General features: G+C 35.0%; 3 protein-coding genes across 6 annotated transcripts in view; 2 read left to right on the top strand and 1 right to left on the bottom strand.

The window, feature by feature from the left end:
* Positions 1-27,984, top strand: part of LOC128159449 (protein MON2 homolog) — a 556,747-nt gene that overhangs the window by 10,957 nt on the left and 517,806 nt on the right. The window lies entirely within an intron of this gene.
* On the bottom strand, positions 100-5,692 carry LOC128159516 (uncharacterized). The gene is made up of 2 exons (XM_052822637.1): positions 4,600-5,692; positions 100-2,404 (listed from the first exon to the last, which is right to left on the bottom strand). Exons 1-2 carry the CDS (start codon positions 5,267-5,269, stop codon positions 1,359-1,361), a joined length of 1,716 nt encoding a protein of 571 aa, XP_052678597.1. The 5' UTR covers positions 5,270-5,692; the 3' UTR covers positions 100-1,358.
* On the top strand, positions 15,599-27,696 carry LOC128159470 (tripartite motif-containing protein 3-like). 4 transcript variants are annotated; one of them, XM_052822586.1, is made up of 3 exons: positions 15,620-15,659; positions 20,998-21,096; positions 25,467-27,696. In XM_052822586.1, exon 3 carries the CDS (start codon positions 25,490-25,492, stop codon positions 27,152-27,154), a length of 1,665 nt encoding a protein of 554 aa, XP_052678546.1. In that variant the 5' UTR covers positions 15,620-15,659; positions 20,998-21,096; positions 25,467-25,489; the 3' UTR covers positions 27,155-27,696. The 4 variants fall into 4 exon arrangements, with proteins under 4 accessions (XP_052678547.1, XP_052678546.1, XP_052678545.1 ...); XM_052822585.1 differs by lacking the exon at positions 15,620-15,659 and adding an exon at positions 19,373-19,412; XM_052822587.1 differs by lacking the exon at positions 20,998-21,096 and having other exon boundaries at positions 15,599-15,659.

Here is a 27,984-nt window from a genome sequence, read left to right as displayed (position 1 = left end):
TATAAACATTCCGGCATAGAAAGATGACAATTGGATAGTTAAAACACATACAACAGGCATACATAAAAAATCATATAGCAAACATAATATTATGGACAAAACTGGCTCAGTCACCCATGTATAAGTAGAGAGACTTGCTGGATTGAAGAATCCTCATGGAAGAATCTTCCCGATGTATGAGACATCGCCACAACGAAAATTGTTGAACCCAGCAAGACAGAGTTGGAAGATCCACATGGTAGAAATTCCCCAGTACGTGTGTACTGCAACAACGGAAGTTGTAAACTCTGCTATAAAATGTACAACTATGCAAGTTTAAGCTGATTATAAATTCTTAGTGGGGAAATTATGACAATAATAAGGCTGACAAATAAGAGTATGCTGGAGCTGAACCAGTTTGGCATTACCATGGCGTATTTGTTTTGGAAGAGAGGCGGGGATGGTGGTGGATAGCTTGGTACTGACGCTGTCCGGAACCATCGAAAGATAAGGGGTCACGTGACCTATAACTTATGACCAATGGACAGTGATAATTGCATAACTGTTACACAATCTTTAAAACAACAACATAAAGACGTAGAGGGGCTTAGTATTAAGAGAATTAAAACAACAACATAAAGACGTAGAGGGGCTTAGTATTAAGAGAATTGTATGAAATAAACTACGCTTAAAATTTTAAAAATAAAATAGTTTAAGCTACAATTTATTTACAATACAAAACAAAAGTATGAAGATTCAGAATAGTTTATATAAACATTCCGGCATAGAAAGATGACAATTGGATAGTTAAAACACATACAACAGGCATACATAAAAAATCATATAGCAAACATAAAATTATGGACAAAACTGGCTCAGTCACCCATGTATAAGTAGAGAGACTTGCTGGATTGAAGAATCCTCATGGAAGAATCTTCCCGATGTATGAGACATCGCCACAACGAAAATTGTTGAACCCAGCAAGACAGAGTTGGAAGATCCACATGGTAGAAATTCCCCAGTACGTGTGTACTGCAACAACGGAAGTTGTAAACTCTGCTATAAAATGTACAACTATGCAAGTTTAAGCTGATTATAAATTCTTAGTGGGGAAATTATGACAATAATAAGGCCAAAACTCAGGAACGATTAGTAAACATGAGTGACTGAGTGCCCCATAAGTATTTATAACGTTTACGCCATGGTAATACATACGAATAAAACAAAGACTTAGCGAGATATATAGTGTATGTATTACAGTATAAAAACACAGAATTTAAACAGGTAAAGTAATAATGGTATTACGTAGTTTACAATATACAATAAGAACGTAATCTTGAAGGTGCTAAATAACAAGGTTTACATGTTCAGGCACTTAGTCAGCTGACATGGATCATAGACTGTTGAGCATGTTTAATAGCAGAGTCTGGTGTTCTAATATATCGCACGTAAGAGTCGGAAGTCCACCTTCCTAAGGATTTGATGAGATGATCTTCGATTCGCGCTTTTGCTGCAGATGTGGCAGCACCGATACGGAATGAATGTCCAGTGATGTGGCTGTCGGCATGGTTGGTGCGCTTTACAATTTCCTTCAGCATAGACAAAAAGTTACACCTATTGAGGCCACTTCCATTCTCTGTTATGAACAAGGGAATATGCACTTTTGGATCGAAAATGATGTTTCTTGCATACAAGTAGCTCTTTAGTTGTTCGAACGGACACAACTTGGTATGATTTTTAAACAACTTGATTGCAACTCCTTTTCGAAAAGGATCGGTCTTGGATTGTTTAAGAAACAGAACAGCATGGTCGTTGTAAAATTGCACATCATTTAAGCACAAATTCACGAAAGGGTCAAAAGATGTTTTGCATGTAAATTCTGCACATCTAAGGAAACCAAAGAAAGCGACTACACACACTGTTGTCATCAACGTATCCATGTATTTTGAAAAAACTCCATTTTGAAGTATGTTGCACAAGTCAGTTAATACTGGGAAAGTAATCGGTTGTCGGCTTGGTTGGAAAGATTGACTTTGTCTTTTAATTCCGTTCAGTAGCATGTGCAATCTTGATAGATTTTCTGCTGAATCGGTGAATGGATTATGTTTACTAAGCAGGGTAAGATGATGTCGGATCCCACATAGATAAATTTTGATGGTTTGGTATGACAGATGCATGGAATCGTAGCAGTAGGTGACGAATTGCATTAAAGTAGATTCTGACACATTGTCGCACAGGTTGTTCATACGGTTAAACTTTAGAAAGGCTTGATAACCGGAATTATACGTAGCTCTAGTTGAACCAGACACAGAGTCTTTCATCAGCTCTTTAATTCTGTGGGAGGGTTCCAGAGAATATCCACCATGGGTGGGCAGGGATGAGGTAGTCTGTCTGCTTGGGGAGCTAGTCTTCTGAATTTGTTCATCTGAAATCGAGACAAAGCGTCAGCAATTACATTAGTTTTGCCTGGAAGGAACTCAGAATATATACAAAAATTGTATTTAGCTGAACACCAGGTTAGCCGTCTCATCAATTGCATAATACTGAGGACTTTAGATCTTCCCTTTTGGATAATATTTACAGTAGCTGCATTATCACAATAGAAAAGTATTCTTTTTGAAGACCAATATTTTCCCCAGAGAATGGCAGCTACAACGATAGGGTAGAGTTCACGTAGTGCCATAGATATTTCCCTGTCTGATTCCTTTGGTAACTTTTCTGGCCAACTGTCACAGAACCAATGACCGTTGAAGAATCCCCCGAATCCTACTGTAGATGAAGCATCTGTATATAAATGCATGCTATTGGCTGGAGTTCTTTCTATATCATAGAAGAATGATATGCCGTTCCATTGATCCAGAAATAATTTCCACATTCTGATGTCTTCTCTACACTCTGCGGTCAGATGGATGTGATGATGGAGCTCTCGCACTGAAGAGGCTAGGCACAGGAGATAGGACACGAATGATCTTCCTGGTACTATGACACGAGAAGCAAAGTTCAAATGCCCTAAGAGTTGCAAAAGTTCTCCTTTAGTACAACTTTGCTTCACACAGAAGGTTTCTAACATTTCTCGTATTCTATGAACTTTATCTGGAGGAAGTCGAGCTTGCATATTCATAGAATCTAATATGATTCCGAGGTACTCAACGACGGTATCCGGGCCTGTAGTTTTATGTTGAGCAATTGGAACGTTTAATTTCTTAAATATCATAGTCAGGAGGGCCATGGTCCTATCCGCATGGAAATCTGGTTTGTCTATAGTCAGGAAGTCATCGAGCAAATGAAGAATATATTCAATTTTATAATTGTTTTGTGCTATCCAACAAATTGCTTGAGAAAACTGATCAAAGATCTTTGGGCTTGATCTACATCCGAACGCCAAACGAGTATAGTAATAGTATGAATTTCTCCATTTCACACAAAAGAGATGATACTGGGATGGTAGTATTGGAACAAGTTTGAAGGCGTCGGATATATCAGTCTTGCACATCAGGGCGCCTTGCCCACATTGAACGATTATTTTGATAGCATCATCTATTTTCACGTAAGACAGAGAGCATTCCTGTCTATCAATGAGTTCATTTATACTGGGGTGAGTGTCATTGTTGTGAGGAGCAGAAAGGTCCATGATAAGCCTTTTCTTTTTTGAATACTTGTGTTCGGCAATTCCGAGAGGAGACACGCGATAGCTTTCAAAGGGAGGAGCTTTATAAGGTCCTGCAAGGAATCCCTTTTCAACTTCTTTTGATAATAGTTCGTCAACTGTATCCACGTTCTGTAGAGCTGATCTCAAATTTCTGCATTCCCTTATTTTCAAGTTTGTTTCCTGTACTTTCGTATCGAATCCATTAATGAAGCCATTGATAATATATGAAACAAAATTTTGATTTTCATGGTTTTGAAGCTCTAATTTCAACTGTTTGATGTTTATAGTGCAGCACGATGTCGCTCGGACGGATAGTCACTTTTGATTGGTACTTGAAGATGCAGCATTCTTTGGTTTGGTTTTCAGATTACAAGTTAGGAAAGAATGATCTTTGTTCTTGCATATGCTACAGACATGAAGGAAGGGGCAATTATTTCTCCCGCATCTTTTTGACGAGTTGAAATTGTTGCAAATTTCCTGTCCGTTATGTATGGTCCTCTTTCTGCCATGCCTATCTATATTGGTAGGTTGGAAGGAATTTTCTACGGAACTGGTTTGCAGCTGTGGACAGAACTTAGAGTCATGTGAAACTTCTGAACATATGGAGCAGGATTTGGATCTTGAGGCTATCAACTGTACGAGATCTCTGTCTCTCACAGACCAATCTACTTTAATCTTGTGGACTGCCAGAGCACTCGCGCTTCTTAAGGAAAAGAGTTTATGATACTCATAAAAACGTTCTCCATATATGTTGTACAGATCTACTATGATAGCTTCATAGTGATCAAGTTCGTCCCTGCGGTTTGGAAAGGCCTGGCACATAGTGCGTTTGTATTTTCCAAAAGCAGTGAGAAATTCAGCAATTGTAAGATTTCTTTTCAGTCTGCTGTCCTCCTTCTCAGTCTTTTCTTTCTCAGATTCGCGGATTTCATAGTAAGGTATGAGTAATGAAGCGAGGTTGACGTCCTTACCTTCTAGTATTTGCTTCCTTAAGGAGTTTGAAATCAATTCCATTTGGGGCAGGTCTTCGGGGTGTGTTCCGAATTTCCTCGATGTATGACTGATTACGTCCGACTTATAGTACTCCTGCAAGTTAAAAGCAGGAGAACTTTTCAGGTTGGTTTCCTTAGTCGTGATCAGTGAAGTTAGACTAGAAACCATAGTTTGTAGACTCTGTACTGTGTGTACTAAAGACTCGATAACTGCTGGGGAACTGGAGTCAGTTGTTGATGGGTTTTGCGAACCGGAAGTCGCACTGTTTTGGTAAGTCGTACGTATACCCAAAGTCGTGTTGTCGGTAGAGGCTTGTTCGGCTAATAGCTGTGGGCTTGATGAACTTGGCTGTTCGGCGAATTGCGTTGAGCTTGGTGGACTTTGCTGATTAGTCGATGGAAGGCTCGATTGAACAGAATTGTCTGTAGAAACAACAGGAACGGTCCGGATTTCATCTGTAGACGCGTTACCTAATACATTATCCACATACAATTTTCTTAAAACAGATATAGGGAAGTTTGAAGCGGCACTTATATTCACTTCTGACAGTTTTTCTCTTAGGGTACCGGCAGGCCAATTTAAATAATTACTCATGTCAAGAGAGTTGCCTGAAGTTTTCTGTCTCTTGGAACTTTTTCTGGTCGCCATTGTTCTTCACAAACGATCGATTAAAATCCGTCATTCACCAAAAACAGAAAGTCATCGTCCGAAAATAACATCGATTATAGTATCATTAAAGTTCACTGGAAGTATATACACAATCAATAAATCCGGATGATCGATATTTAAAGAGAAATCCGTTTGATAATGAAGGTAAATAATAGCTTGGTACTGACGCTGTCCGGAACCATCGAAAGATAAGGGGTCACGTGACCTATAACTTATGACCAATGGACAGTGATAATTGCATAACTGTTACACAATCTTTAAAACAACAACATAAAGACGTAGAGGGGCTTAGTATTAAGAGAATTAAAACAACAACATAAAGACGTAGAGGGGCTTAGTATTAAGAGAATTGTATGAAATAAACTACGCTTAAAATTTTAAAAATAAAATAGTTTAAGCTACAATTAAATCCTTGAACTTCAAAAAAATGTAAATATACATCTGTTATTGGTAAATTAATGAGGACCACAAAGATCTCAAACATCACCATCTTATTTAATTTTTCACTTAAAAAACTTGTTATCAAGTTAAAAAACAATTTATTTTATAATATCCCTTATTTTCAGCACTTGGTATGGATTTTGGGTCTGAAACCTTCAGCAGGAGGAAGCTTAAAAGCTAGTCAGCAGATCTCTGATAGTTCAAACGCAGTGATCACCACGGCCGTCATGTCCGATCTACCAGTCCTGGCATCCATGTTGTCCAGACTCTTTGAGAGTTCACAGTACGACTTCTTTGAAATGTATTTGGGCGAAGAAGGGGTGGGGGGCGTTATAGTGTCAGGATTAGGGAGGGATGAGCTAATTTTTTTATCTGTATTATGATATCCTCCCATATGAAAAGGGCACGTAGTAGGCTGTGGTTGTCATTTATTATGCAGTCTTATCCATCCTTCATACAATCCTTGAATACTTGACTCTGTACTCCTCAGATATCGGGATGAACCTTCATCATAAATTTGAGATATCAATGAATTGTTAAAGAGATATCTGGATGTTCTGTTTATAGTTAAACTTTTGAGACATCCGGATGATCTTTCATTGTAAACAAGATTTTGAGAATTCAGATATATCTGAAAAAGAGTTAATAGTTATTTAGAAATATCTAGATGAATGTCCGAAATTTAGAGATATCTGAATGAAATGTTAAAATTAGAGATCTAGATTTATCTCATACGTGTGGTGTATATTACCCGTGTGATAAACCTTTGCTATATCACACGGGTGATGCTATATCAAATACTTCCGGTCGGAACTACTTTTGACACGGCCCCTCGCTTCAACATGTTCAACGCTTCAGTGACCTATTTTCGAAGATTTGCTAGTACTTTCAACATAACTATATCTACTACAAAAATTAATATAAAATTGATTTTGTCAAAGATTTAAATTACAAATATGAAGGAAAACACATAACTGCGTCGCACAGGCGTCGGAACCGGGGGGCTATTGTGAGTGGGGGGGGGGGGGGTTTCCCCCCCCCCCCCCACACCTTTTTTGCAAAGTTATTCATAACCGTAACCACAAGACCCTTTTTTCTTGTTTGTCAAGTTTTTTTTATAAATTTAGCCCACTTCCAACTTTCAAAATGTGCTTTGTGAAGTATATAAAACTACAAATTATGTTAACTATCAAGGAGTTCATCCTGACGACGCGATGAAAACAGCGCTCTGGTTGTGTTCATATACAAGAACTTACCGAAATAATGTTTCATGAGACTTTTATTCCACCACCAGTAGGCTAAGCATCCTTATTCACTATTTTCAATTTTGAATCATAAGGCTAGCCTAGTGTTTGTTTTAATAAACATCATGCATCAACAACTGTTCCTCGTTCGAGTCAATTCAAACTAACGAGCATTCACAACTTTGTGTATGTCAACAAACTTGATTATTCAAGTCTTCTAATCGGAATTTCCATTTAATCAAGTGAATAAGCTCTAAGAAAAATTATCTAGAGCTAAAAAATTATTTTAAGGTTTATTTCAGTGAAACTTTACATTAAAACAGTTAGATTTATCTCAGGAATGACGTACTAAATTGTATTGCGCAAGGTCACTATAGCCGCATAACACAACGTTGCATCATCGTTTTTAATCTTTGAAAAAAAAAAACCGGGTCACACAAGGGACTGTCTCAAAAGCTTCATAATATAAATCAAATTGTATGAGATAAATAGAACATCTATAATTGTGTGATTTTATATTTGCTTTATCCAACTCGTTGAAATGGTTATATTCGCTCGGAAAGCCTCGCGAATATATACACCATTTCAACTCGTTGGATAAAGCAAATATAAAATCACACAATATAGATATCCTCTATATATCTCTGGATCAATTTTTCATGTTGACGTCATGAACTACTTATATATTGTACCCGGTTTTATTCTCCTCAGATACCTTGATGAAGTCGCTCTCCACCATTTGATTGATGCCCTATGTAAGCTGAGCAGTGAGTCCATGGAACTGGCCTACACCAACAGAGTAAGTCTGTGTGTGTCTGTCTCTCTGTCTGTCTGGGTCTGTACGTCTGTGTGTCTGTGTATATGTCGGATTGTCTGTCTGTCAGTCAGACTGTCTGTCTGTGTGTCAGTCAGGCTTTGGAAAGACCCCTGTCCCCACTCCAAAAAGGTACCTTGTGTGAATATTCACGATTATCCTTAATCATCCAAATGAAATACATATGTTAATATGAAGTAACTAATTAAGCCCATGTGTTCATCTGTTTGATAGCAGTTTTGTGTGACAGAATGTAAACTATCGTTGACTCTTCTCATTAACATGTAGTTACATGTATTGCTGAGGGAAGCTTGAGAATGCAGGAATTACTGTTATTTTTCTTCTCCTCTGTTTTTGATAAGCCTCCAATTTCCTGATACTGTATTCAGTGGCACTGATATCTTCCTGAAATGTCTCTCTCAGAAACAATGATTTTACGAGGAAAAGGAATAGTAAAGTAAAACCTTCTGTAAGGAATTCTTAGAAATTTGAAGCTTTCTAAAACATTTGGAGATCCTTATAGCCACATATGACTGGCTTAAGATAATAGAAGCAAATAACATAAATTCTACCTACAAAACCATTTTAGAATTTCCTTATATCTAAGTATACAGCAAAACTCGGTTATAACGAAGTCACTGGGACCTAAGAAATTACTTCGCTATATCCTTAATTCGTTATAAACGTATAAGAAATTCATTAAATTTACATAGCTGGGGATCCAAGATGACTTCGCTATATCTGTAAATTTGCAATATCCGTGTTCGTACTAAACAAGTTTTACTGTATTTATTTTGTATTAGAAATGATTCAATTTTTAAAAAAATTAGAAAATGAAACAAGACAAAAATTTATTAAAACTTTAATTAAATTTAAAACTGAGTTCACCTTGAATTGTTGCAAAGAACAAGTTGAAGCAGCAGTTTTATTTTTTGTGTGTGAAGAGGGAACCTGTCAGCTGTGTTAATAAAAATACGAGAGTTATCTCTCCTGGCATTAATCACAGGTTTGGCAAACAACAGTGACATCGTATCTAGATGTTGAAGATTGGGGAGTGATAGGGCTAATTGTGGTGTTTTCTTTGATTTAGAGGAATATTTGGGATTCCTGGAAGTTTGATCTTGAGTGAAACCTCACCCTGAATTCTCTCAGATAAAGCCCTGTTTTGTCTGTCCTTCTTTTGAGGTTTTCTTTTCACACTGATGATGTCACTTAACGAAGTAATTTGTTGCGTTCCTGACCCTTGCTTTGCTGTAGTGAAGATCCCTTCTCTCTGTGGTTTTTACTTTACTCTGAGAGAGAGAGAGGAGTTTATGGGTGCAATAAAACTTGACTGATTTCAAAACTTCAAGGCTCCAGGTTAACGAGGAACAGAATTGCCATTCATTTTGTTGATGGTAGTTTTTTAAAAGGGGATAAATATAGGGAACAAACAACAATAATAAAAAAGAAATATCATATAAACATGCATTTTATGTTTGGATTTTAAAGAACAGATTGTAACTTGTTTTCTTTTATGAAGATTTTATGGAAAACAAAGAGAAGGGAGGCATAACATTAAAGATTGATGTTGTGATGATAGGATAGGTACCGTACTTGATAGAGAAATCAAAGTGCTAGAAACAATATGTAGGGGATAAATTGTGATGAAACAAAAAGATATTTACCAACCCTATATAGAATGGTGTAGGTTGCATTCGTTTTTGACTTATTTATATTCATTTAAAATGACTGGAGATTCCCCTTTTAAGGAAAAAAAAATCCTTTTTTAAAGTATAAATATGTGAATCAAATACCCCCCCCCCCCCCCCAAAAAAAAAAGAAATTAAAAAAGAACTTGATACAAAAAAAAAAGGGGGGGGGGGAATAAATATATATTGTTAGGAAAAAAAGATTAATTTTCTTCTACCTATTCTTTTATGTATACATTGGTATACATATTAGATGTATGGTATATGATTTGTGAATTGTAAAATGTTATTGTATAGGTATTGTGAGTAATTTGTGCATCGTTTATTAGAACAGTGTTGTACAGTAATGATATGTAATTTGTAGAATAAGGAAGAGGACACAGTAGCATTTACTTTGGTATGATGGAAAGCAATTACCCCCTCAGACTAATGATTATAGGTGTTATTTATATCTCACCAGAAAGCAAGCTATTATTATTGTAAGTCTTCAAATAATTAATGTACATTTTCTTTGTTATCATAGTTATAGTGAATATATATTTATAATTGGAGGGTTTGCAAAGGACATGCTGTTTATTAACTATATGTTAGAGCTTGAGGGAAAAAAGACAAAGCTCCTTAGAAAATGTTCTCCCAATTAGAAGGGTGGGGGAGGGGGGGGGGGGGGGGGCTGCATTGCCAGCTACAGACAAATGCCTGTAGCTGTTTAATTAGACATTTTTAATGAGAAATCAAGAAAAGATTGTTGCATGTTTGAAACTGAAGTGGCCTTCTATGTCTGCAACTCTCTGATCCTTCAACTGGAGTTCTGTTCCAGAAATAAACAAACTACTTGATGTTGTATGGCTTTATGAAGGGGATCGTAAATCCCTGCTTCAAAACCCCCCAAAACAGATGGGAGTTCTTCTATACACCAAGAGGAAGTCATAAAAAGTGTGTTGAACTCTGAATAAGACATTGAATCGTAGTAATGATATAGACGTCAAATGTATGTTTGGTTTGTAAAAAATTTGAATAGGAATTAATAAAGAAAGTCAATCAATCAATATTCAAAATTATTAAAAATTAGAGTATAATGGGAAATATTCACCCCTGTTTTATTTTTCACCACCTTTGCCTTCTTGTCAGCGTGCAAATTTATATAATTAAGACTGGGCAAATTCCAATGTCTCATGATATCTCTCTTTAAACACATCTTTGTCTGGGCAAATTGAAGACGACTGCAAAACTGTTTGCAAGTGTTGAAGGGTGAACATTGCACCCAGCGACAAAAACCCCTGTATAAAGCAATGTTAAATTTGTTGAGTTGGAGAAGTTTAAGAGAAAACGTAAAATGTGCTGTCACTGCAATGGGGAAAGAAGGATCTGTTGTCCTGATTTCCGATCTTTTTGTAAGAGAGAGATTGACATTTACTTCCTTGGATGTCTGTTCACCCAGCAGACGACAGAAACATTATTTATAAAAATGAAAAAAAAAAATGATGGATGAGCCATGCCGACAGTGTTAGCGGTGCATGATGGATTGTTCTCAGCATTGCTTGGTCGCTGGGTTAATTACAAAGCTGTTCCAGATGAAGGTCGTTGGTCAATGTCAGCAGAAACCTACAACATCCGGTGCTGACCTCGTTGGCCTACCCAGGATCAATCTGTTGTTTCTGTTGTTGTTTGTTGTAATGCAGTCTGTTGACATAAAAGTGATGATCCGCAGTTTTTAGCTCACCTGAGCTGAAAGCTCAAGTGAGCTTTTCTAATCAAAATTTGTCTGTTGTCTGAGGTTGTTTGCGTTGTCTTTGTTGTAAACTTTTCACATTTTCATTATCTTCTCCAGAACCGCTTCGCAGATTTCAACCAAACTTGGCACAAAGCATCACTGGGTGAAGGAGATTGAAGTTTTTTCAAAAGAAGGGCCACATCCTCTTTAAAGTGGAGATAATTCAGAATTAATGAAAATTTAATGGTATTTTTCAAAAATCTTCTCAAAAACTATTAGGCCAGAAAAGCTGTAACTTGTATGGAAGCATCCTCAGTTACTGTAGATTCAAGTTAGTTCAAATCATGGTTCCCTAGAGTAGGATGGGGCCACAATGGGGGAATGGATTTTACAAAAGGATGAATAGGGAAAATCTTTAAAAATCTTTGAAAATTAAAAATGCAGTAACTTGTGTGAAAGCACGGGTTTTGTAGATGAAAGTTTGATCAAATTATGATTCCCTAGAGAAAAGTGGGGCCACAAAGTGTGTGTGTGTGTGTGAGGGGGGGGGGGGGGTATATAGGAATAGAGAAAAATCTTACTGGTACACCAACAAAAGGGGCTTGGTATTTTACCATACAAATATGTGGATAAAAATTGGCAGATTTTCAAATTTTTTATAGCAAGATCTACTTTACTTTATTGTTAAGATATTTTGATTTTCATACTGTAATACTAATTTAATCAGAGTTAAGGCTATTGTTGCTAAGATGAGCTATGTGGCCCCTGGGCCTCTTGTTAAGTCATAATGTCCAGTAATAGTAAAAAATACCCAAAAGATTTCAAATTTTACTATATGTACTATTCAAGTTGTTGGGTTCTTTGCGGAAATGTGGATTTTCTCAGTTGATTCCTACTCAGTAATTCATTACGAGACCGCTGCAGCTTTTGAACTTTTGTTATTGGCGAGCAGTTCAGTGGTCATACTTGGTTTAACAGTCATTTTGAAGGTCCTGGCCCTGCCGTCACCAACTTTCCTCAAGTCAATACTCAGCCTCAAATCTGAGGTTTGACCTCAAATTTATGCACTTTTCTTTGAAGGATTTGAGTTGAGGAATGAGTTGAGGAATTTGAAAATTATGGTGACGGTGGAGCCTGGGTCCATACCTCTAATCTTTGTTGTTGGATCAGGATTAAGCATATGCTCCATACCATTCTCTCTGGTAATGATCCTGTTGGATCTTCATGGTGATCGCAGCATGTATGTACATTGGGGACAGGACTTACATAGGATTTGAGAAACGCAATTTGAGCAAAATCTTAGGATTTGAGATAAAACTTAGGTTAATAGCTTTAAGTTTTTACCTAAGTTAAAACTCAAATCCTAAGAATTTACTCAGCTGAGATTTTTCTCAAATTGCAATTCTCAAAACAAACTTAGTCAATTCTCAGCTGAGTTGAATTTTTTACTTAGCTGAGTAAGAATTTTCATTGTCACAAGTGGCCTTTTATAACTTCTATATGTTTTTTTTTTTAATTTATTCTCAATAAAAACAATCGTCTGCTTATGAAATCGGAGCCTGTACATAAATAGGCACTGCCTGATGTCCAATCCTTTTATGTTTTTATTTGCATTATAAAATATTGGTTAAATTAACATTCATTTGGATGTTTAATGTCATTTATCAATGTCATATTGTGATACAAATTAGTTAAACTTACAACAGGTTACTGTTTATAAAAGATATGTGATTGTTGCTCGTTTATGAAAAGTTATGTAAACTATTCCAAGTCATGTTATATTCATACAACATAGATTAAATCAAGTTAATTCCTTATAGTTTAATTTTCAAGTATGATATTAAAAAAAACTGTTCAGGCAATATCAATATGTTCTATAATATGAGGTAATTAAAAACGAACAAAATTTAAATGTAAAGTCAAGCAGATTGATATGTTTTGCTCTTTGCATGTGTGTGAATTGAAATAAGTGGATATAACATTGTTTATTAAATGTTTTTTCTAATGATTTTAGTGTACGTAGCACATTTAGATTAAGTGGAAAGAAATTATAAGCATCCCCATACCCTTTATTCCAGCTGTGAATGCCCTAATGAAATATTTGACAATAACTTAAGCATGTAATTTATTTTCTTTCAGAAAGTTTATTGATGTTCTGAATTCAAGAGATTTGCATTTTTGAACTTATGTACTTATTTCTAGAGATCTGCAAGTGTGTGTGTGTGTTTGTGTAGATTTTAGTTTAGTTTCAATAATAATTGCTTATTCCTGTTTTCAGTGTAGGATTGATATAAATTAACCTGTGTTTGTTTTACTTTAGGTACTCTACTTTTCATGGGATGCAGTAGGTGTTCTTGATGCATTGTAGCACAATGTGACCTCACATGACCTTTATTGACCTTGAATGACCTTGATTGACCTTGTGACTCTCAGTGACCATGTAATTTTTACTCAAGAGACCCTTCTTAATAATCACATCAGATATATAATAATAAATGTTAACCATTTTGTGAAAATGACCTTTAAGATTCTCTGAACTCAGATCATCGATTTTATTTTCTTTATTCGGATGACATTTTGAACTTAGTTGAACTTCCTATTTAGGAAATCAAATATGGCAGATGCTCTTTTATTTTTTTCTCAGTATTTAATTATTTTACCTTTTGATGCAGAATATTAGTGTATTTTTCTTTTTAAGAAAAAAATTTGAAGACATTTAATTGCACAAATTTTAAATATCAAGGGGTTGATGTGTTGATGTACCAGTAGATCATACCATATCAGAAGCAACATAGGCAGTGGTATTATAATGCAACCATGAGCATTAAACTTTTAGTAATTTCTTGGAGTTATTAGAATTCCAAATGACGCTAATAAATGTCACAGAGTAGCAGAAGTCAGAGGGATGTTAGGTAATTACATGCTTCAAACTTATAAGCCTCAAAGATTATTATTTATTAATCTGTAATATACCTATAGAAAGTCCTGAACAGCAGGTACTATGTACTTATAATATAGAGACGGCGATGACATGCCGGTCGTTATGTATTACAATTTCATATAATTATACTGTGTAATCTTGTGTCATTTTCAGATTTCTAAATAAGACACCTAGATAACTTAATTAGTAAATTTGATAACAGTAATGAATTAAATTACTGATTATTGAATCCGTATGATGAATATACACATCCATGTAATAATTAATATATTGCAGAGAGTACAGATGCTCAGGTTAATTATATATTAATTAATAAGTTCTATTTTATGCCATATTTGATTTTAATATGACACCCTTCAGCCATTTTACTGATGACATCTTACTTGACAGATACTAGTTTGACAATATTGAAGCTTGCTTGAATGCATGTTTATATACTAGTTTTATTATTTTTATAAATGTCTATGTAGTTTTAATCAGTTTTGCATACTTACAGTTAAATCTGTCTTCAATCTTATGACAATTTCTTTTTTTTTTTAATACCAGAGTCTTACTTTTGATCAGAAATGCTGGATTTTCTTCTCGTATGGAACCATATACTGTACAATATTAGATTTGAAAGCTGTTAAATTCAAATATTTTTATCCATTGTCTAATAAGTGTCAGCATGTTCATAGAAGTTGTAGCTGACTTGGAGGAAAAGCAATTATATTAGCTTTCCAGAGAATAATTGTGAATCTTTGCAAAGATTACTTGATTTCAGTTTGAAAATGAAATTGTTGATTAGAAATGAAAACTTTCAAAATACCAATATTTAGGCTTGGAGGTTTTCTATATTTACCAAAGATCAAAAAGTCTTTGTCATTTTACCGATTTTAATTCTTAATGGCTCAGAGAGGAAAAGATAAGGACAGAATCCATAGTAAAACATTTGATGGCTAAAAAAAAGGAGATGTGATTTGGTTAAGACAGATTAAACTTTACTGACATTTATTGTGCAGCCATTCTCAGTTTGAACTGTAAACCAGCTATTAGTTGCCAGTTAGGACTGATGTCAGGGTTATGAACAGTAATTAATTGATTTACAGTTACTTTAAACCAACTTTTATTCACAATGACTTTATCTTGCAATTTACTTCTGATAAACTGGTTTGTGACGACTGCTGGCGTGCGACCAGTTCTCGCCGAGTACCATTTCTCGCCAGTACATTGTGACGTCATTTTTCGTCTATAATTTTATGTGTTGATAAAATGACGTCACAATGTACTGGCGAGAAATGGTACTCGGCGAGAACTGGTCGCACGCCAGTATAATAATAAGTACTGTAGGCGGCTGGCCGTAGGTTTTTGTGCAAAACGGAAATATTGTACCAAGGCATCCCAGTTTAAATTGAAAGAGGGGGAAAGTTCAGATTGTTGTAGGCTTTATATATGACCTGATTTTTTTAACAAGTCACGTGATTTTAAACAGGCACGACCAGACCAGGAAGAGAGCGAGGTGGAATGCCGCCATGTTGAGTTGAAGAGGTTTGTAGACTCGTAGATCTCTATAATGTACCTATTATAATTTAATAGTGAAATCGTCAATGTATTAGAAATAATATTATACATGTGTGTATTTAACTTATCTCCAGTTGAATTCTATAAAGATTAATATTTTGCATATGAACAGTTCGGCCAGAGACATTTAATATTATGTTATTTATGTTTCTGATAACAGGCCCCGAGGTTATAAAACTTTCTCAGTGAGTACGATCTCGTACTCCAAATCGTACTCCGTGCTCCAAATCGTACTCCTACTCAAGATGTCGAGGTTATAAAACTTTTTCATACTCCTACTCGTACTCCGGCTGAGTACAAAAATGCGATTTTCTGAGTAAGCTTTGAAGCTTTCTCAAAGTCGTACTCAAGACATTTAATCTAAATAAAATGCAGTGCAAACATATAATATTGTTCATATTGTAACATTGCTGTATTATACGCTCTAATTTAATCATATTTACATGTATATGAATTAAAATGGAAAGTTTTTACCATTTTATTAATGACATATCTAGATATAAAGGAGCTGAATTTAAGAGTTAGGGCGAACTGCAACCAAGATTATCAAAATAACTTTTAGATAGTTTGCTTCATTAATTAATGTACATATACATGTATAACTACGTACAAAATACTACCATTGAATAGCTCGACTTTTTAAGAATTCTGTTTTTTTGTCAAATACGACCCTTACACCCCATCATTTAAAACAAAGAAATCAATGTACATGTATCGTTATTAATCAATTTCAATCAGATGTACTTGCTGGGTCCATTTTTTGATTATAGTGAAAATGTAGGTTAGTTCTAAACATTACAAAGGATGGGGGGGGGGTGCATAAAAGTCTAACGCTTTCTATTACTTACTTATTAATCAATTATCATTTATGTTGCATGCCACAAAACTTGGAAAGGGAAACATTTTATAGAATAAGCAGTAAATCAGTGGCGGAGTAAAGGAGGTCGCACCCGGCGTCCCCCCCCCCCCCCCCGATCTCGAAATATCGATAATAAAAACCTATTTTGAAAGTTAACAAAAAGCAATCTTACTTGGAAATATAGAAAGTAATCAAGAATCAGCAGTAAGTAATTAAAACGCAGGTTAAAGGGCGTTAGATGTAAACATAAAGATAATATTTCGAATTTGTAAGTTTTGTATTGGCAATATTTTTAAAATTATGACATACATATTTCGCTTCCTAGGTGACCATTCATACTACATGTAGCTGCAGAGATCTAGATGTGTTCTTTGTCTAATATAGGCCGCAACTTCTTTTTAATTTTACTGCAGGAAGGTAGAGTATCCATTCCGAACCATCTACCAGTTGATTTTTATTTTCCAAATATAAAAGAAATTTTACCATGGAACATCACCTACCTTACGATCTTTATTATTTATTTCGAATTAAAACATAGAGAGCATAGACATGTCTAAGTATACGTAAGGTGAAATGCATTATTTGGTTTAACATTTGATTATAAACGCTCGAATATAAGTATGGTGGGTCCCGGTGACCCCATAGTCTTAAGTATTATATTAGTATCTTTCTACAAATAAAATTTGGTGTTATGACATCAAATTTTATTCTTAAATACACAGTTATGGAAAAACATTAAGTATGATCGACGTATATATTCTGCTTGAGAATTCGGGTAATTTAAGGTTAATTAAAAGCTTGTTTATGTTAAAAAAAAAAGATAACACTTAAATTAATCATAACCCGCATGATAAAAGCTAGAATTTATAAGAGAGAGAGAGAGAGAGAGAGAGAGAGAGAGAGAGAGAGAGAGAGAGAGAGATTTGAAGGGGATTATTGTTATTATATGCAATCGATTGAAAATACATGTACTACTTAAAATAGCTTCTTCGCATTTTCATGTGAGAGGTTTTTCTCTATATAGCTTAGCTGTGGGAATATTCATCTCTTAAATTGTTTAATTTTATTAGCAAGTAACTATTTAGATAATTCATATAGCTATTCCTTTTTTATCTAAAGTAACCAAATATCTATGTCAAATGCATCAAAATTAACACATGTATTTTGAATTTTAAAGATGAATAGGAAAAGGCTTGCTCAAAAATATCAATGGACGTTACTTAAGATTAAAAATGACACAGTATGTATATATAAATTCTAAACACACATTTTCAAGCCTTGACTAAGTGAGAAAAACTTGAACCATCAATAAAACAAAAAGGGGTACAGCAACTTTAGTACACAGTTTCCTTGAACACGTTGTTTCAGTTTAACGTGGTCCTCAAATTGGAAATTTCAAAAATATTTCAATTAGTGAATTTTTTTAAACTCTCGTGCACATTCCCAAAAATATTAAAATGAGAAACTTTAAGTGTGTCCTTGGCTTTTGGCATATGTTCATTGATGCAATTCCAACACCCACCCCCACCCCACCCCTTCAAGATATTAGACGTTTTTTTCTCACAAGAATTTTAAAAGGCAAATATAGTACTAAGTATGTTGCAATTAAATTGGAATACCCATATAATTTCCTTAGTGTATACTATATGAGTGTGAAAATAAACGGATTTCTCAGTATTTTTGTGATTTTCCCAAGTATATGTTTCTATTTTTGAATTAAACTCTTCCCTGTTTTCCCTAATACAGGGACTGCTCACTAAATATCTTAAGAGATATCCACTTGGGGGCAGTGACTTTCCAGTTTTGTATTGGCGTCGTTTCTGACCTTTTCCTGGCATGTAAAATATTAAAATCGTATAAAAGCCAGGAAGACTTAAGATATATCGAACTAAATTCTATGTTGAAATACTCTCTTCATATCCGTGTAAATTCTTACTTCTTTCTTTTATATTCATATCGTTCCTTACAACATAATTACACTTAATCATCACATGCATGAATCACTATCTGAGTCTCATGAGAGAGAGAGAGAGAGAGAGAGAGAGAGAGATTTGACATAAACACAATTTGTTGATAATTTTACCAATTACACTGGATTTATCGTCTCTGTTGCTCCAAAATTCATAAGTTATAGATGCAGACACATCTCCATGCTTGCAGATGGAGAAGGTAATATGTACATGTAAATAATGTGTTACATTTTGTTAATAAATAATTAATCTGAATACATGTACAGTTTGCCTATATGCCAGGACTATTTACATGAATTACCGTTCTATGTCTTTCTTCAGAGACGTAAAATTTCATCGATCGGCTTTTGGAGCATGCTCCAAATAGTACTCAGCTGAGAACGTACTCCAAAACTTTTATAACCTCGGTTTTTAAAGTCGTACTCAGTGGAGCACATACTCGGAGTACGGAGTATGAGTACGAGTACGAAAAAAGTTTTATAACCTCGGGGCCAGGACTCGGCGATTTTATCAATTTGTTGTAAATGCTTAGCGAGCTCGCGAAGCTCACTGGTAGGATTTTGCCTGTTTCTCATTTATTTACAACAAATTGATAAAATCGCCGACTCCTGTGCTCAGATGCGGCTGGCCGTAGTTTTTGTGTAAAACGGAAATATATTGTAGGCCTACTGCAGTACTGTACTATTGTTATCCAATTGGCTATATGCAATTATCATCATATAATAATATACACCCCAAGACATCCCAGTTAAAATTGAAAGAGGGGGAAAGTTCAGATTGTGTTTATGTAGGACATCTAGGCTGAATTTTAAACAAGTCACGTGATTTTAAACAGGCACGACCAGACCAGGAAGAGAACGAGGTGGAATGCCGCCATGTTGAGTTGGAGAGGTTTGTAGATCTCTATATTATACCTATTTAATGGTGAAATCGTCATTGTATTAGAATTCATATTATACATGTGTGTATTTAACTTATCTCCAGTTGAATTCTATAGTATACATGCCATAACTGCTATCTTCTTAATCTATTAGCACTCTACCGAGTAGCTTTATTTATGATCCTTGTCCCCTAACCGGGCCATGGGCTTAGTTGCTGCCCATAGATATCCTTGTAGCACATTTGCTTCATTATCTAAGAAATAAAGAATAACGGGATAACTACATTGGACAAGTTTGAATACATCTTATGTTTTAAAAAATCTAAGTTTAATAAATAAATAATTGACGTTATGGATTGCACAGGTCCACATCAATACTGGTGTGAATGTGTACATGACAGGGGACAGTTTAATGCAAAACACCCTGTAATATTGAAAGACGAGGGAACCCTGAGGTTAGGCTAGTTATTTGAGGGGAATAACTAAATTGCTTAACTATTTATTGCATTCAGTCTGTAGTAAAAGAGCTCATGTCCATTTTATTGATATATGATGGTACTGATAGCTTTGTTTTACCAGATAAGGATGATTATAAAAATGCGTAAATATGGCCAACATTTTCACTTTCAGGTTCAGAACTTGAAATGTCACTCAAAGGGAAGGTGATTTAACCCCCCCCCCCCCCACCTTTAAATTGGTGAATATGTGCATGGGTAGACATTAACCTACAAATCTTCAATATATCAGAGACATGAATAACAGAGATTGGCAACTCCGCCATGAGCGTGTTTTGTTGTTGAAAATGTTACGGGTCCGACCTTACTTTGAGAACTACTTTTTAGTAAACTGAGATGTGATCTTAAACCAAAGTATATTGTTTTCATGAAAAAAAGGCAAAGGTTTTAGAAATTTTTGAAACAAAAAATTGAAAAATAAGATTAATATAATTATATATAAAATATATTGGCCAGTTATAAAACATCGGCGAAATCTTGGACGACGGGTAGCCAACTGCCTCCTTAAATTCCTCTTTTAATTTTGTTTATAAGAGATAGACTCATAAAAATATAATATTTTGGATGTTTTGGTAATAGCTTTTAGCTATACATGTATTTCGATATTAATGAATAATTGAAAGATACACTGATTTAAACTGGGAATACTTTACAATAGGGACAGCGAGATTTCGATCAGTTGCCAATTTCTGTTATTTATGTCTCTGAATATATATGGTAGTTAATGGCATTTGGGTGGTGCTGGACCTGTGAACATGTGAAAAAGGGCAATTTTCACAAAATTTCAAGCAAAAGAAAAAATCCTCTGCCACCACAAAGAGAATTGTTCAAATATCAACTTCCAAAAATGCTGCTGCTGCTGCAATTTCTGTCAATTCTCTCTGCATTTTGCAGACAAATGATTAACTACTGATGATCAATGATACCACATATGATCTGGTGTTACCTTGAAAAATACATTGCTTGTGTTACATAAATCTATGTATTCCTTAAAAAGTCTCAATCTTTTTCTGTTTATTTTGACAAGAACTATGCTAGATTATTAGATACCGGGTATATCATCTTCATTATACATGTACAGGGTCTGTGTCATCTACCATACTATTCGGCCAGCCTGGTCCATAATTTCTGGTTGCACACCTTGATTGAATCACCATTGACTGACTGAATGAAGAGACAGGTGATTTAAACTTAAAGGGTAATACAGACTGATAATTTTACACAATATATAGCAAAGATTTGTATTGCTGCATTTTAACACTGTACTTTTTTGCCATTTTTATGTCACCTGAGTCACTCAAGTGATCTTTTGCTATTTAGTTTTCTTTCGTCGTCGTGTGGTGTACCTTATGTGAAAGGGGCATATTCACAATTTGAGCTATGTTTTGTTTCTTTTTTGTTATTAATATTGCTTTATTATAGTATTTCTAACATCTAACCAAAATTGTTAATGTCTGCTGTCGAGCTTTAAGTGAGGTGCAGGCCTTACAATTCTTTGTAACTTTTTGTTTAATACATCAGTCGCAATGTAGGAAAACTTCAGTTACCATGAATAAGAACTTTGTCCATCTGCTTGTTAACTATGCACTTCAGCAAACAACTTCTACTGTTTATCAATCATCATTATGTTTTAAATGTGATACTGTCTATCCAAAAACCCAAATGTAAACATCAATATTGCATGAGGTTTGTTTACATAGCAAAGAACTGAAAGCTTCGTTTCTCAATTGAAACTTCACAACTGACATTCAGATTTTGATTGACCATTAAACATTAGCTTGATGAAGCAACATGTCCATTAAAAATGGTAAAAGAAATTTATCTCTTATCTTGACCATGCCCATTTGGCATTTGAGCACTTTCAGTTCTTTTAATCTCTGGAAACCACAAGGATTATCTTCATCATTCTTAATGTGAAACATCTGTAGGAAGATTATGATATAGATTCATGACTCCCAACTCCAAGACTTTTTTCTCACCTCAGCTGTAAGCGCAAGTGAGCTATTTTGATCACTTTTTTTCTGGCATTCATCTGTCTGTAAACATATTACATTTTTTATAAGGGCCCCGCAAGGATTTGCGGGTGCCCTATAGAAATCACTCTGTCCATCCTTCTGTCTGTCCGTCTGTCACTCTTCCGTCCACAAATTTTCTGTTTTTTTCTAATAACTTTTTTCATGGTTGCCCAATCAAGTTCAAATTTGGTATGGTAGTTCAGTAGGCAGAAATACATATTTTGATGCTAAGTTTGGTTCTCTATGTCTTCTGGTTTGGAGCTGGGGTGGAGGGGTAGATTCCTTAGCTATGCATAATAATAATGGGCAAAGAGAGATAACTGCTGAGAATGTTACTATTATATACTTGGAAGGCTCCTTTGGGATTAATTAACCTTCCACAGGAAGAAAATCCTAAGCTATATCTTTATCTGTCACATTGAGATTAATTACTGCACTGCCTGTGTCTGCAAATGAACTTTGTTTTGAAGTTAAGGTCAATTTTGAATGATGTGTAGTATTGTGTACATTCTTTGAAATATGGATTTAAAATATATAATATTCATACTTTATTTTGGTTAAAATACCGTACACAATGATTTATGATAATTTTATTGAATTCTAAAATCAAGATATATATTAAGATATCCTTTTTCACTATTTTATTTTTCAATTATTAATTTTATTTTTTTTTCTGCCTTTATGCTGTTAATTTTAACAGGTAATCAGATAATAACCCCATTCTGTCATTTTTGAAAAAAAAATCTTATTGTAAATTTAGAAGAAAAGGATGAGAGAGCAGAACAATTAATCCCCTGGGATTATTTATCTTGCCTGCTGCAGAAAATTTAGAGGCTTATCTCTATCTGCCATATGAAGATTAATGAACACCTTTGTCTGCAACTGATGTTTGTTTTGAAGTTGAATTCAACCCTGGGTGATACAATGTATTTGCATTCACTGAAGGCTTGCATATTTTATAAAACACCTGTTTAAATCTTTTTTAAATACACATTTAATTTAGTTTTTTTATAAGACATGAGGTTATCCCTGTTTTATGCAGATACAAGGTTACTATTTAGAGTTTTTGGACATTCAGGAATTATCTTGAAATTTTAAAAATACAGATGTTACTTATAATTTTCATTTTTTTTTTACCACCTTATATATATTGCAGTTCTTTACATCTTATGCCGGGCATTTATTTTTCATCATTGTTAATATCAAGAGGCTGGAATTCAAAGTTTTTTTCACTTCTCTATATTAATTGTCATAGCGGGGCCCTTCCTGACTGGTCAGTTTTCTAGTTTCTCTCCAGAATCAGTGGGTTGTCTTGATTTTAACCAAACATGGCACAAAGCATTTTAGGTTAAGAGGATTCAAGTTTTTTGATATGAAGGGCCACACCCTTTTAAAAGGGAGATAACTATTCAGGAAGGAGTCTTTTCTGGTGTTTGACTTGTCAAAAGTAAATTTAATTAAATGTTCATTAAATCAATTAAGATGAAAGTAAATTAAAATATCATATTTTTCTTTCTTTTTTACTGTCATTCAACTTGGCATAGAAATAGTAATCAAAGTTTTGAATCTAACATGGACAGTGAATTACCTTGGAGCTACAGTTGCATTCATGTTAACAAGTTGCAATTCATGACACACACAAAAAATTGTACATGTGGTTTTGAACTGGTTAATTAATTTTATTTCAAATATTTCATTCCAAAAAACTCCTTGGACATTTTACAATAGATATTGTCACTTTATTTGCCTCTGATTTTCTTTTAAACACCATCACCAGCCCCATTAAGTGAAATGGTGCAGTTTGTTTACATGTAATGGCGACTCTCGATCTGCAGGTGAATTTAATATACTTCATTTTCTGAGGTCAGTTACGGTGTTCAAGAGAAAGTCTGAGGCAAATAAAGTGACGATATCAGTAGTAAATTGTCTGGAGAGTTTAATGGTACTATTGTTTTCTCAGACTTTGTCTGAAAAATAAGGTTAATCGTCCAAAACTTAGGGTAATTTTTTGTGTGCCGTAAATTACAACTTTTTAACAAACATAGATTTGCAACTCCAAAGTTGTCCATCGAAATACATGAATTTTCAGACCAGGAGCTACAGACCTTCAGCTAGAATACAAAGAGAAAATATTTTAAAAATCTTGATAATAAAATAAATAGTGCCTGTAAGGGAGGGTATTAAACAGTTGAAATTGATACCCCTTGAAAACCATTGGTTTTCTCGGGGTGTCAATTTCAATTGTTATACTTTCATGTTAAATACTGAAATCTGATTGGTTAAGACGCAGTTCATAATCCTTTCTATTACCCTCAGCGTTAGCAACTCACTTAGCAATGGTTAACATTAAAAATTGTTACATGCATGAAAATTATGCGCGTACGGTTCGATGTAGAATTCACGTTATTCCTCTATAAAAGCAGTAAAATTTTCTTAAAATTAAGACATTCAGTATAACAAAATAAATAGTGCCTGTTTGGGAGGATAACAGTTGAAATTGACACCCGGAGAAAACCATTGTCAACCGACGCGAAGCGTCGGTTGACAATGGTTTTTTCCGGGTGTCAATTTCAACTGTTACCCTCTGTAACAGGCACTATTTATATATTGACACCCCCTGAAAACCATTGTCAACCTCGACTACTAAATGCTAAATACTAAATGTCCTCTTCTTAAATTGTCAAATTCACTGCACATGTGGCCTGGGTTGAAGCATTTTATTTGGGGGTGGGGTGACAAATAGGCCATTTAATGAACATGTATTTTAAGTAACGGTAATTTGAGTCTGTGGGGTAACCTATGGACATGTGTTTTCCATTAACAAGTTTACCGGTACAGTTTTAACTCTGTCTTCTCGTTCATTGTATGTTCTGGCTATAAACTTAAGCATGTTGTGTGCATTACATATGAAACTGTGATTATTATTAAAAAATGTGACCCTGAAGCTAGGGTATAAATAATCCGAGAATTTTCTTGGTCCCCCTTTTTTTTCAATGAATTGATTTTTGCAAGCAGCAAAGAATTACAGTAAGTGTAACGGTCAGAGGAGCCTCGGATTCAGTTTTAGACTTGAAATACAAACATGGGACTCCCTGACGGGTCCATCTAAGAGCTATGGTACTCGGGTATTAAGGCCTGTTGGCATTATTTGTTTGTCATTGCCCTGACAATGTTGTCGAGTTTTACTTGACGTTGGTTTGCACATGATCAAATATACTGAAAATCATTGTGGACTTATTAACATTATTTGATAATGTGTGTGTCAAATTTTTGTCATATCTGATTCTCAATGAAGTTTTTAAGTCAACTTTGTATTTATTTCTCAAATGAATCCTGCTTTTGAACAATATATTTGCCAAAAGTTATCAGTTCATTTTTCTTTGTTATGGATATGAAATTATTTTGTTGCGATTCTGAGAATGTTTCACAGAATTTGATTGGACTCGGGTGACTGTTAAGCCTTAACTAAAGTATTCATCTTGCATGCCACTTAGATCCCATGATGAGACATTTAATTTATTATCTTTTTTTTCAGATCATAGATCAAAGAATCTGAGCATGGATCCCTCTCGTAATTGGGCCCAGGATGTGTTACGGTGTCGTCTCTGTGAGACCCCGGGCCCCCCTATGTACTGTGACATTTGTCACATACATCTGTGTAAAGCCTGTGTGGGGGAACATCTCTCTGATCTATCCAAAGAACACAAAGTGCTGCCATTTGAAAAGAGAGGATCTACTCCTAAATGTCCAAAACATTCCTCAAACATAAGTGTACTTTACTGTGAACAATGTGACATTCCTATATGTACAACATGTGCTTCCTCTAAAGAACACCGTGGTCATATATTTATTGAAATAGTAAATAATATTGACAGCAAGAAAGAAATAATTCAAAAAGATTTACAAGAACTAGAGAAATCCATTTTTCCCAAATACCAAGAGATTGCATCCATTAACAAAGTCCAGAAATCTGCTCTGAATGAAAACTCTCAGAAATTAACAACAGAAATCGACAAACATGGAGAAGACTTGCACAGAGAAATAAACACCATTATCAGAAACATGAAATCTAACGTGGAGGAAACGGACACCAAACACCTGGCTGTCTTAGACAAACAGGAAGATGAAATCAAACACACCATTTCTGAAATCACACAGACCATTGCTGAACTAAAGACTTTACTGGACTCCAATGATGTCAGCCGTGTCTCTGCCTACAAATCCAGGAATGATGAATTCAGAAGATTGCCTCCTAAACTCACAGTGTCCTTACCAAGTTTTACCCCTCAGAAGATCAACAAAGAACAGCTTTATCAACAGTTTGGTTCTCTGTCAGCGTCATCTATCAAAACAGAAGAACATGGCTACACCATGGAATCTCCCGGTGCTGAGTCCTCTCCCGCGGACAGACCGCTCATTGATGTACCACGAATCATCACACAGATAGACACCGAGTATAAACGATTACGCTGTGTGTCCTGTCTGAGTGATGAGGAGATGTGGACGCATGGTTATAATGACAGTATCATGAGACTGTACAACCTCCGTGGGGAACTAGTGAAGTCAGTCAAAACCAAGTCAGGGAACTGGCCATGGGACATAGCAGTGACAAGGCGTGGGGATCTAGTTTATACTGATTACGATGATAGAACTGTGAACATAGTGAAGAATACACAGATACAGACAGTGATCAGACTACGGGGGTGGAGACCTCTCGGTGTCTGTAGTACCTCCTCTGGTGACCTCCTGGTTGTCATGGACAGTGATGATGATAAACAATCAAAAGTTGTGTGTTACTCTGGCTCCACAGAGAAACAAAGTATTCAGTACGATGACAAAGGACAACCTCTCTATTTATCTGGTACCATTAAATACATCAGTGAGAACAGGAACCTAGATATCTGTGTGTCAGACTATAAAGCCCGTGCAGTAGTGGTGGTCAATCAGGCCGGGAACCTCCGGTTTACCTACACTGGTCCTCCCTTTACTACCAGGAGACCATTCTCTCCATACGGCATCACAACGGACAGCCAGGGTCGCATCCTGACAGCAGACTATAACACCCAGTGTATCCACATCCTGGATCAGGACGGACAGTTCCTCCGCTACATTGACAAACGTCATTTACTCGGTCCATGGGGTTTATGTGTGGACACCAGAGACAACCTCTTTGTGACTGAGTGTTACACACGTAAAGTGAAGAAAATACAATATAACATGTAAACAAACTGTGTATAATTATCTATAAAATCAATGTGGGTAGATAAACTGTTACGTGTAGACTATGTAAACAAACTGTGTACTTATATTACATATAGATAAAGTGTTCATCTTTATTATAATATGTCAGAAAACTCTGTTTATATACCACAACATATATATGTGTGTGTGTGCATAAAATTATAATGTGTATAACATTATGTGACAACAAATTAACTGTGTTTAGATATATTTTATCATATTGACTTTACTAAAATGATTCCTGTATGCAGAATATAACATGTACATGTGTCAAATTATTGTGCATAAACAAATCACTGAAAACAAACTTGATTTACAAGTGTACTTAATGGACTGCTTATACATGGATTTTATTTGTACAAGGAACTTTGTGCATACATTTTGGTCAAAGATTTGTTTTTTTATTTTTGAAAATGAAACTTTTAATTTAGAAAATTGATTAATTTGAAAAACAAAGAGAAATGATCAAGTGATATGTAATTTATCAATGATATTTTCATTAAACGAATAAATAAATTAATGATTTTGTGTGAGTTATTTTATGTAACTTTATATGAAAAGTTTGGTTATTGGCCATCTCTAGATTCAGTGTTTATACATTTGTTCGGAAGAGAGGATATTTTTTTATGTGTTGCCAGAAAATAGTTTCAAACCTTCCTTATTAAACCAAACATTTATTTGTGAACTCCATGTAATTTATTTCATTAAAGTTGATTTCAAAATATCTTAATTGGCTACTGACCTCGGTACATCTGGGGAGCAGCGCTTGACGTTACTTATTTTTCTCTATATAAAAATAAAAACTACCTACC

The sequence above is a fragment of the Crassostrea angulata genome, chromosome 8 (assembly GCF_025612915.1).
Source record: "Crassostrea angulata isolate pt1a10 chromosome 8, ASM2561291v2, whole genome shotgun sequence".
In the NCBI taxonomy this organism is placed as follows: domain Eukaryota; kingdom Metazoa; phylum Mollusca; class Bivalvia; order Ostreida; family Ostreidae; genus Magallana; species Magallana angulata.
This window is presented reverse-complemented; position numbering and strand designations above follow the sequence as displayed.